A 12,690-nucleotide genomic window follows, 5' to 3' on the forward strand; every position below is an offset into this window, starting at 1 on the left:
TAAAAACACGATTCGATCAGCTCTGAGTATCACTGAAAGAAAATGTGTTTACAGTCGGGGATTTCAGCAGACGTGCGTGGAGATCTGTGGGCGCTGTAACTTCCCAAATAGATTTTTACATGGAAACAAACACTTTGAAAAAATCGAAATGTAGGACAATTCATGTCAGTTTTTTTTTTCACTTTCAATCTGTGTGAGAGTGGTTAATACTGCGAACAACACTGTGCATATGAATGTCAACGTGTGTTGTGTTGCAGTATTTTTTCCCATAACGGCTGCCGGATATCGTGTTTGGTGACATTTAGACTTCGTGTGTTATCTGCATTTTCAGGTTTCACCTTGTTTATTAAAAAATATGTAATTGAGAAGGAGGAGGAGGAGAAGGAGTAATGAAAACAAATGACTTCTATGTTCCTATTTATCCAAGATCTCTAACCATCTTTTTTTAAAAATACTACCCAGTGCTATCACTAAATCAGATCCATGGACTGCAGGAGAAGACATGCATCGACCTCCTGATTGACTAGCACATGTGTGGAACCATCAGTCAAGTCTCAGTCAAAAGAAGTTACAATCTTGAGAAAAACCTCTATTCTTGTCGGAAATCATTATCAACGACATTAGACGACATTCAAACCGGAAACAGCAGCCTTCTGGACGTCCCCGAGACTACTTTGAAAGTCGTTATTTTGGGGTGGCACATATATCAACTGTTTTAATATACCTTGCCTAGTCCATAATAGTTTTGACTGGGACGCTGCTACCCTTGAAGGAAAACATTACTTCAGCGTCCACATAAAAAAAACGATCGCAGCGTCACCATCATGGAAACACCAATAATGGAACGTTGACGTATTGGCAACCGTAGCGCTACGGTCACGTGGGGATGTACTGGTGATAGTGTAGGCTGCATGACTGATTTACGTGAAATATAAAAAAGTGATAGATCGTGCAGCTTCATGACGTCAGTAAGTATACCGTGCTTTAAAATACTCTATCCGGTGATCGCCAGAAGCACGCCACACCATCTGGGTGCGATACATAGCAGGTTAATCTGGCCACACCGCAGCGTCTGGGTGCGATGCATAGTTGGTCAGTCTGGCCACGCCACCGCGTCTTAGGTGCGATGCATAGTAGGTCAGTCTGGCCACGCCACAGCGTCTAGGTGCGATGCATAGTAGGTCAGTCTGGCCACGCCACCGCGTCAAGATACGATGCATAGTTGGTCAGTCTGGCCACGCCACAGCGTCTAGGTGCGATGCATAGTAGGTTAAACCGGCCACGCCACAGCGTGTGAGTACGATGCATAGTAGGTCAGGCTGGCCACGCCACAGCGTCTAGGTATAATGCATAGTAGGTCAGTTTGGCCACGCCACAGCGTCTAGGTCCGATGCATAGCAGGTCAATCTGGCCACGCCACAGCGTCTAGGTGCGATGCATAGTAGGTCAGTCTGGCCACGCCACCGCGTCAAGATACGATGCATAGTTGGTCAGTCTGGCCACGCCACAGCGTCTAGGTGCGATGCATAGTAGGTTAAACCGGCCACGCCACAGCGTGTGAGTACGATGCATAGTAGGTCAGGCTGGCCACGCCACAGCGTCTAGGTATAATGCATAGTAGATCAGTTTGGCCACGCCACAGCGTCTAGGTCCGATGCATAGCAGGTCAATCTGGCCACGCCACAGCGTCTAGGTGCGATGCATAGTAGGTCAGTCTAGCCACGCCACAGCGTCTAGGTGCGATGCATAGTAGGTCAGTCTGGCCAATCCACAGCACCAAGGTACGATGCATAGTAGGTCAGTCTGGCCACGCCACATCGTCTGAGTACGATGCATCGTAGGTCAGTTTGGCCACGCCACACCGTCTAGGTGCGATGCATAGTAGGTCAGTCTAGCCATGCCACAGCGTCTGAGTAGGATGCGTAGTAGGTTAAACAGGCCACGCCACAGCGTGTGAGTACGATGCAAAGTAGGTCAGTCTGGCAACGACACACCGTCTGGGTGCGACGCATAGTAGGTGAATCAGGCCACGCCACAGCGTGTGGGTACGATGCATAGTAGGTCAGTCTGGCCACGCGACAGCGTCTAGGTGCGATGCATAGTGGTCAGTCTGGCCACGCCACAGCGTCTAGGTACTATGCATAGTAGGTCAAAAAGGCCACGCAAGATCGTCTAGGTGCGATGCACAGTAGGTCAGTCTAGCCACGCCACAGCGTCTGAGTACGATGCATAGTAGGTTAAACAGGCCACGCCACAGCGTCTAGGTGTGATGCATAGTAGGTCAGTCTGGCCAGACGACAGCGTGTGGGTACGATGCATGGTAGGTCAATCTGGACACGCCACACCCTTTGGGTACGATGCATAGAAGGTTAGTCAGGCCAAGCCACAGCGTGTGAGTACGATGCATAGTAGGGTAGTCAGGCCACGCCACAGCGTCAAGGTACGATACATAGTAGGGTAGTCAGGTCAAGCCACAGCGTGTGAGTACGATGCATAGTAGGGTAGTCAGGCCACGCCACAGCGTCAAGGTACGATACATAGTAGGGTAGTCAGGTCAAGCCACAGCGTGTGAGTACGATGCATAGTAGGTTAGTCAGGCCACGCCACAGCGTCAAGGTACGATACATAGAAGGTTAGTCAGGTCAAGCCACAGCGTGTGAGTACGATGCATAGTAGGTTAGTCAGGCGACGCCACAGCGAGTGGGTACGATGCATAGTAAAACAGTCTGGCTATTGCAGGCCATTGCTGGTCATTTGGTCTTCCAAAGGCACCAACAGCCTCAGAAGTATCCAAGATGTAGTAACCACCTAATTATCTTTAAGGTGATATCGTGGGACAAGCATGAAGAACTTTTATCCTATCTGCTCCCAATCGCCAGGAGCGAAAATGTAATAGTCAATATAGTTGCTTCAACAGATCTTGCGGCTCATGATAGGTGTGGCACTTTTGTAAATTAAGGATAATTGTATAATTGTGTTTATTGTTTGCCTAAGTCGTTAACCAGAGTACTCTACCACTAGAGCAACAGTCCTTGAACACTTAATAGCAATAATGTGTGTACTTATATTGCGCTAGACTCCATATACAAGGTCCATGCTCGAAGCGCTGACATTATTACCCCGGTCAATGGATCAGTGTGCACTCGATTTTCATTTTCGGCTCCCTTAGGAGAATACAACCCAAGTTTGCAACAAACAAATTAAAATACGGAACGTTGTGTCAAGTTCCACATGTGTATTCTTAGTGTACATGGCTAAGAGACACACACGTAAATGTCGCAGCCTCTTTATTTGGCCATACAGTGTGTCATGCCAGTGGATTGAAATATATTGCATTGACACGCGGCCAGTTCTTCCCAGGGATGCACGAGAAGCCAAAGTATTTATGGTTTATGAACACACAATGCCATTTAGAAAGTGGTTAAATATAACAAATGTTATTTTGGATCACATTTTTAGTAAAGTACTTTTGGGGGTTGAGTCCCATCCGGGAGTCGAACCAACACTGCCAGAGTGAGGCATCTAATCGCCAGCACAAAGTCAGCGATCTAACTCACTCAGCCACCGAGTCTTCAACAAAAATGAAAGTCCGATAACTGGTAGTCTAGATCACGTACTTTGTGCTCCCCTCTGTGTGTTCGTCGCCTGTAATTGAGTAATGAGGGTAAAAAATAATTTTTTTACCATTTTTAATATATCGGTGCTTGCCTTTTGGTGCTGAGACTTGTAGTGTTGTTTTGGTCCATATGATGACGACGATGATGATGTAACACACTGCGATGATGACGGCAGGAATGAAGAAGAGGACGATAGCAATTATCGTGATGTACGGCTGAAAAGAATATGAACATCCTTTTATATTATCCGTCAATGAGATCGAAGGATTGCTTTTGTACACCAGAGAAAAAACCCTGGATGTAGAAGTACAGTGAAACCTTAATGCGGACCCGTTTATCCGGACACTTGCTCACGATGTCAGTACAACCTCCTCCTATACAATAACCATGATTCATTAATCGAGACCAGAAACGTCGCATGTCTGATTAACGAGGTTTCACTTTATAACCGTTATCTTGGCAAATAATCGTGCAGAAACTTTAAACCGCATAGAATGATGCCCACAAAAGCGTTTGGTCCTAGATTAAAGCTTGCAATGTAGACTTAGTATATACTATCAAACCGTCATCCTCTATTCGATTGTCACCGCGAGACAGCTGCAAAATTGCTGATAAGCGTTAAGCAATAATCACTCACTCACTCTATTCGATTGCTTAATAAGGCTACATTTAATCTGTATAATCATGTGGACGATTGCACACTTAAAAGCATTCATAGTTTCGGGAAAGTACTTTGGTGATGGGAAGCATATATCTTGGAGGATTGGCACTTATTACAAAAGTATAATTTAATACATCAAGCCAGCGCCATGTATACCATAGACAGCAATAAGATCGCTTACCGTACCCATAACAATCTCATAAAATGGCGTGATTAAATTGGAAGTATATACTCTAGATACCGATGACTCGAGACAGACTGTTTTATGACACGTATTATAGTTGGTAGTCCCCACAGAGGAAGGTACATGTTCCCTCACCCAGACCTAGCTTACATCGTAAACAAAGATGCATGTATGTAGGAGATAAGACAACTACGACGTTGCATGAACAAAAATGACAAATAAGATTAAAACATATCAATAAAAGACATAATGTTCTGCAGATCACCTGAATATTTTGATACTTGCAACATGATTGGACTATGTTAAGTAATAAGAATTCAAGTTGTAAATACGATTAAATACACTCTCGATGGAATCATCCGTACAAATATTCAGTGTAATGATTCGTGTAGCCTCAGAGGAAAAGGGAATGTCTATGAGACAATGCCCCGTGGCATTCAAGTTAATGGGTAGTTAAGTTGGAGTCAAAGGAGTATTAACGTTGGAATGGTAAAGATCAAGGAACTTTTAAAACGATTCTTATTTCCAAATAAACACATTATTAATCGGTGATAAGAAAGGCGATCAAAATTGGTACGTGCATTTTTCTGTATCTATTTTCCGTAACCCCCAAGGTAAGGGTGGATATAAAATTACGACCAGTAATGTGCCCATTACATTTAAAGAAAAACATAGACCCAACCCTGAGCCATAAGCAAGTGCTACATTATGACAGCTAAGAAATTAAATCCTTTTCTAAAAAATCAAATTTTACCATGCTATCATTATTCAGGAAGAAACATTACATCTTAATAAAGTATTTATGTTTTCATGAATATTTTTAAGATCAGAGCATAAGCTACTAGAAAGATTGACAATCCCTTTAGCGTAAAAATAAATTTTGCTGCATCAGTGCAGATTAATCTTTCAATAGCAATCCATTTATTTTTTACAATAGGAAAAATGAAAAGCAATCAGCTGTAATTGATTTACACCCTGTCCTATTGTTATCCCCGAAAAACTACGCCTCAGAAGAGAATAAGGGATGTTCAACTCAAAAGAAATTATAATTCTATTTACGTTTCTATTTAAGTAAATGATTTAATTACGTTGGTGTATAAATAAAGGAATTAATCGACTTTCTACGATTCACAGAAAATGCTTGAATATCGCCCACCAGACAGAATACTGAAAAGGAAAGATGTTTTTGCACGCTTTCAACAGAGCAAACGTCCAGGAATCTGGTGTCCTGAAGTGTGAAGACACAAAGTAGATAGGAAATTGGCACCTAACTGGCACCCCTGTTGGTATTCCGTGCGAAAATATTGGAATAATTGGCAAAATTCTCAACAAATAAGGAAGGGATTTCAAGATTACAGCGAGGGTTATCAAATCGCGGCTCCAATTTGCCACCATCTTTGGTAGCATAACAGTCTTCAGTCAATTTTGCACACTTTTACGTGGCCCAGGCCCTCAAATGTGAAAAGTAAGCCAGCACTGTTGGCCCAAATCAGTCTGAAAAACTAGTTTTGAATGAAATCCGTAATCTTAGGGTTAGGATCAATTGACTGGAAAGTCGTATCGATTTTGGCATACTGCTTGTCAGACAACTGCTAACAAGGAAAGGTAATTACATTGGCGCACCAAATGATGTTTAGGTATCTCTCTGTCAGGATCGATCGAAAAGGAGGTCAGTTTATAGGAAATACTTTCCTTACAACTCTTGTTTTGACGACTTAATTCTGCTGATATATTGATGGCTTCCTATGACATACATTATATATCGACCTGAGTTGTTTTGTGAGGAAACGTTGACATGATACCACCTTCCCTCATAATTGAGTACAATACAATAAATTGCAAATGCAATAATTCCTCTTCAGAGACTAATAAAATTGTCTTTTTACCGAATGGCAGGCACCATTTAACCTTTTCTTTTAGTTATTGACGCGATTCGTGATAAGTGTAAGATATTTTCAAAAAAGAAGAAACATAAAAAAACGAACCCGCCCGAGATAAAACTGATAAACTACACAGCAGAAAAAGTAGGATGGGAATAATTGAATTCAAATGTGTTAGTTACTGTTTTTGTAGTCGGATTTTTTTATTTGCGTTTTGCCAGAGCTTCTGACCTTTATACAATCTTAGCAAGTTAAATGGAGGAACCCGTTAAGATCCTGGTTCGTAACCCATGTTTGCTGGGAAAGGTGACCATGCTGGTCGTAAGAGGCGACTAACGGGATTGGGTGATCAGGCCCGCTGACTTGGTTTCTGCATGACATTTTATCCCAATTTATCCCGATGCTCATGATATCACTTGTCTGGTCCAGACACGATTATTTACAGACCGCCGTCATAAAGCTGTAATATTGCTGAGTGTGACGTTAAACAACACAAAAACAAACAAAGTTAAAGAAACTAGGAACTAACATGGTGTTTGTTTCCTCATGTACATTCTCAATATATATACATACTTTGTAATGGAACTATAAACGTTGGTGTCACTGTTCAGACATAGCAAAGATAAAATACTTTTCCTTTAAATTTGTTATGGAAGTTGTTGGAATGTGGTGAGAAAACTTGTTAAGCATGCTAGCGGAAATCGCTGTGTCCGAGCAAGAGAAAGATTCGATAAGCATTGTTCCATTGTTTATGTATAAAACATATTCACAACAGTGCTCCAACACAGCTCTAATACTGACAATGACTGATCATTATTTGTTATGAATTTAATAAATAATATTCGGATAACGTAATATAACTTAATATTATAATATTCGGATAACTTAATTAAAATTGAACTTGCACATTTCCATTTAAAAACATTGGAATATTTACATGTTGTTTTCAGTGCTTTAAATTTCTGCTGTTCTTTAAACATCCATAACGAAACCGTTGATATGATTTAAATCCACTAAACAACCAACGTCAAATCACTTTTAGGATAGCAGCGTGAAATATATGAAAATGAATGGATGTTTGGAAACTTGATTGTATTATACACACAAAAACAAAGCTTCCTTTAACTCATTTTATGCTCCACGCTGTTTCTGGTACTAAAGTCTTTGATTCCACTTAAGAACTTTGCATAACAATTATACCAATCATATTTGTAAAGAGGTACACAGACATAAAGAAAATGGACAATTCTCAACGTTTAGTTATCCTAATATTTCTCCACTATTAATTCCAATCGTTGTGTACATAAAGATGAATCATATCTATCCAAGAATGGCAGAGTAGTTATTGACTAGAGATGCTGCAATCTCGCGAGACCTAGTGGCAAATAACATTAACTGACCCAGCAAATGCCATTACGATTTCAGAGACTCAGTTACGGCACCAGAAATCGGCACGGATGTCGCAAAAATGTGCAGTGCAAACACTCGAGAGTACTTTTCGCTTAGGCCTGGCCTTTCAAGGCCTTGTTTTCAGAGGGACTGCCCGAGGCGTTGGCTGTAAGTTAAAGGTCATAGTCTAATTAGCAATATCGTACAACCAGGTCGCGTCAGACCAAAACACACATGATGTAATCGACGGTGTAAAGAACACGCTAGCATAGTGGTTAAGGCCGTTATTTTCTGAAGCACAAATTATCTTATTCATATTATAACAAAATAAACATCAACAATATCTGAATCATGAAACACATATTCTATTATCGTGACCCAAACATCTGCAAACCAACCGAACATATTGTTTAAAAACTTAACGCCGCACTCAACAATATTTCAGGTATGTGAAGACGGTCTGTACATAATCGAGTCTGGATAAGGCAATCCAGTGATTGACATCATGAGCATCGATCTATACAATTGGGATACCATACGATGACCCAGTCAGCGATCGGACCACCATTAAAGCCTAGGTTACCGAAGGCCTATTCTAATCCGGAATCTTCACGGGACTTAAAAAATGTAAAACGTGTGAGAAAAGGATAAACGAATATATACTTATCCCACTTAAGAAACTTTCGAGACATTTAAAGGGGGACTGTTGAAGCGGATTTCATGAATAGTTCTCCCGTTAGATCTGTCAAAAAGTTGTTTAAATGTTAGTGAGTGATTGAGTGAGTGAGTGAGCTGGGTTTCACGCTGCTTTTAACAGTATTCCAGTTATATCGCGGCGTGTCAGCTTAATGTTGGAGGAAAGCCCGAAGTGATGCAGGTCTTAGACGTTTTCCACTTCGGTCAAACCCACGAGCACGGGTATGGTGCTGACAAACCTAGAAACATAATCGGGGCAAACCGGGATTCGAACCCACAATCATACGTTTCTGGCATGCCCAAGGGACGCAACTCTGCACAACGAATCGCGGCGCCTTAGACGACAGGGCCACCCGTTCCCCCGGTTCAAATGTTAAGTTCTTTCAGGAGATGTACAGTAAACCAGTGTCTGAATCTTCAGTATCACTTGGCTGACAGCCAGGCAGTCGTTCCGTTTAAAAGCTGAACTGTTGCAATACGCGCTTGAACCTTCACTGAACCCTTGTTCACTCGATTCACAGGTGTTCGGGACAAGCAGGCCACTAAAATTTGATATGAAAGTAATGTTTCTTGAATTATAACAAATACAATCGTGTGGCCATCGGGCGTTAACCGCAAGACTATTAGAGATTTTCAAAAAATGTATTTTCATTATTTTATTTGACATTATGAACGATGCTGCGAATACTGTCCTTGTAACGAATAATAGGGTCATTTATAGTTTTTTTGAACATTTTAAATATTCTTTCACCGGCATTCTTTAGATGGACGCGCAATTAGCGCCCTTTTGATAATGATATCCACATTTGGTCAATTTCGTTACCACCTAGATAGTGCAAATATAATGCCTGATAACATGTATATAATGCTTGATAAATTAATATGTTAGCAACCTAAACTGCTGATCAAAAGAAAGTAAACATCGACTCGGGCTGGTTTTAAAAAGAAAACGCGAAATGTACACATTTCATTTGAAATTATTTTAAAGTTTAATAATTTATGTACAATTAGCCTAAGGACAATTACATGGCAATAGGAATGGATTTACAAAAAGATGATGAAAGTCTGATAACAAAGCTTCTGAACGTTTCGACAGAACCTCGATAATGGCATCAATATCATTTATCATACCCCCAAGTCCGAAACATGAAATCTTATTGGTTCAATTGATCTTGCTAAAATAGTATGTATCCCACCTGGGAGGGAAAACATATCTGAGCGGAAAAATAAATTCCTTATACCCCGCCACGAAGAAGAATCTGTTTTATTATTTTACAAAGGCAGATTGAAACATGTGGCTAAGACAACTCCGTTGTAGCTGTATCACTTGGGGTACATGTGTTTTATTCGTCCCTCGTTAGGTTTTATACCGGAATTCAGTTTCCTTTAGCAAAGGTTTTAATATATAAAAAAGATGAAAAATAAAAGATATAACGTTTTGAATGTTTTAAGAGAAAACCGAAATTATTATGAATTACCTGATCACACATATTGCACAATATGTAGTTCAAGAAGATGTTGGGAAATGATCATGATGTTACCTCGAGCTTTTCCGTTAATGTCACTCGGCTTGGGCCGAGCTGAAACGGAAATGCCCGAAGGCGTCCGAGAGGAGAGATAATTAAAGCTGACGAAAAAGGGACTCACAACATGTTTTGTTCTCTCGGGCCTGAAGGTGTACCATATTGCCCAAGACTGTCTGTTTGTACTGAGTGCTTTCAGTGAAATTTAATACTTAATACATCCGATGATAAGAGGACAAAGAGGATACTTCGTCCCATATGAATAGGAATATAAAAAGCAACAATGTTGTCATGAAATGGTCTTTGCATGAGCGTCCATTGTAATCAGACGTGATAATTAGGAAATGGCTAACAAGCTGAGATCTCGGAAGGATTATATGTCTGGGAGGCATCGCGTATCCTATATTACAGAAAGATCGATTCACGAAGGACAGATAGGAGAATGTGTATGATAATCCAACATAAAATTACTCAAAATAAGATCTGGCTGAAACTGATCAGTACTCACTAACTGTCTTGAATCTGAATTGTCAAATTGTGTGTGTTTTTTCACGCCCCAATCAACAATATTACAGCTATTTGACAACGACCTATGAATAATCGAGCCTGGACCAGACAATCAAATGAGAAACATTTGAACCGGATTGCTCTGTTGCTTCTGTATAAAACATATCCATGATGGTCTTACCACATTGTTCTGAGTAAGTGAGTGAGTATGATTTTACGCCGCTTTTAGCAATATTCCAGTAATATCACTGCGGGGGACACCAGAATGGGCTTCACGCATTGTACCCATGTTGGGGATCGAACCCGGGTCTTCGGCGTAATAAGCGAACGCTTTAACCACCGACGGCCCCACATTGTTCTGATGTTGAAATGGCCAATCATTATTCTTCACAGATTTATTAAGTGTTATTTGAATTTGTATTTTTCCATTTCATAAACATTGAAGGATTAACATGATTTGTGCAGTGTTTCAAATCCAATTGGTTTTTTTTCTTTAAACATCCATAATTAATCCTTATGAGATTTTTTAGTTTTGTTGAATCCAATAAACCTCCCAGTACTGTTTACTACTTACCAAATACTCTGAATTATATGTTATACACATTAATCAATCAATATGACCATCAACAAATCGTTCACTGTACATTGAAAGTCGGATTCGAACCTATTGCACAACTGCAGGTGGCAGTGGCAGCTTCTTCATTGGTCCAATGTTTCCGAGGAGATGTGTTCACCTTGTGAGTTAATGCAGCTTGAGACAATTTATGAGCAGGGTCAAAGAAAGATGAAATATCGCGAAAAAAGGAACTGAGGAGTGGCCATAGAAAATGTCTGCCGTCGCGGATATATTAATAATCGGATTCGAACCTCTTGAACAAAGTGGGATGTCAGCACTGGCTAAAACAAGCGTATGACGTTTCAGCTTCATTGGTTCAGTGGTCTCCGAGGAGATGTTTTCAACGGACGACGCACGCAAACAGGACTTAAGCTCTCTTCAATCAGGTGAGCTAGAAATTATTCAAAGTTATTACAAAAATGCAGATATAATGTATTTTTTCGGTTAAACTGTTGACTGTGTCTGGTGTCTTGTAAGTGATATGTAATATATTATCAAAACCGTCTTTTCAGGATAATTTTCAAACTTACCTTCCAAAACCAGGGTTCTGGGAACTCAATCCAACATTGGCAACTTCCGTCTATAATTTTGGTTTCGTTGATAATCAGCATGGGTAGGGAAAACAGCATAGCAGAAGCCCACGAGAGACCAACCAGGACACGTGATCGAAGATCTGAAAACAAAATGTTTCTTTCAGCTTTTGTTGGTGTTATAGGCACCATTAGTAATGTTATACATATGCATACAAGGTCATTTAGGCTTGCAAGATCTGCATAATTTACCAAAATAGAGAGACATTCAAAAATAATTATGATTCCTATTAAAGTGTTAGGGAATTAAAACACAACATTAAATGAATAGTTAAAGCTAAAATAATGTCCCTAAGACTGATCATGAAGGGTTTTGATGAAGTGTTTTTCTAATAGTTTAACATGTTCGATTCCCGACATGGGTACAATGTGTGAAGCCCATTTGTGGTGTCCCCCGCCGTGATATTGCTGGAATCAAGCTAAAAGCGGCGTAAAACCATACTCACTCACTCATTCACTTTGTCATCAGCTGATATTTCTAGGATATGTAGATAACAACTTTGGTCTCTTAGATTTCTATTACAAATCAACAATGGATGAGTCAATGCATTTTAGCGATATTCCAGCCATATCACAAGGGGGAAGGGTGTTCCTGTGTGGTGGAAATGAGATTCACACATTGAGGGATCGAATATAATGTCCATGAACTATACTGTTACTGAGCACGGAAACCGTCTCTGCCCGGAGAGCGGAAGGTCGGGGGCCGCGTCACACAAAAAGACGTTAAAAGTATCGTACTTATTGTTACCGTGCCAGGCGCCCGGCATTGAGGGGATAAAACATGCACTGGTCGGCTTTGGGTCAGTATACTGTGTCTGAGTGGGATATCCATGTTAAACAGTGACACGGTATATCATTGCGCTGGCACTATGAAACCTGCATCAGTCCAGACTACAAGAAGAAGCCATGCACACACACGCACGCACACGCACACGCACACACACGCTCACTAAATGAGCGCAATATTCTCCCATTCACCCAATCTCATGAAACGCTTGGTAGCGTGTTCTCGTAGTTGTCGCCTGGC

The 12,690-nt window shown here is 40.8% G+C and overlaps 1 protein-coding gene across 2 annotated transcripts in view; it reads right to left on the reverse strand.

The window, feature by feature from the left end:
- Window positions 1-12,690, reverse strand: part of LOC124149860 (cardioacceleratory peptide receptor-like) — a 112,396-nt gene that overhangs the window by 31,096 nt on the left and 68,610 nt on the right. The window contains exons 6-7 of one of the 2 annotated variants that reach the window (XM_048382532.1): window positions 11,604-11,746; window positions 3,685-3,832 (exon numbers count right to left, since the gene is read on the reverse strand). In XM_048382532.1, coding sequence (XP_048238489.1) covers window positions 3,685-3,832; window positions 11,604-11,746 — 291 coding nt within the window. The remainder of the gene's footprint in view (window positions 1-3,684; window positions 3,833-11,603; window positions 11,747-12,690) is intronic. The other variant, XM_048382533.1, reaches the window with a different exon arrangement.

This window comes from Haliotis rufescens, unplaced genomic scaffold (genome assembly GCF_023055435.1).
Source record: "Haliotis rufescens isolate VD_foot unplaced genomic scaffold, xgHalRufe1.0.p SCAF_4, whole genome shotgun sequence".
Lineage (NCBI taxonomy): Eukaryota > Metazoa > Mollusca > Gastropoda > Lepetellida > Haliotidae > Haliotis > Haliotis rufescens.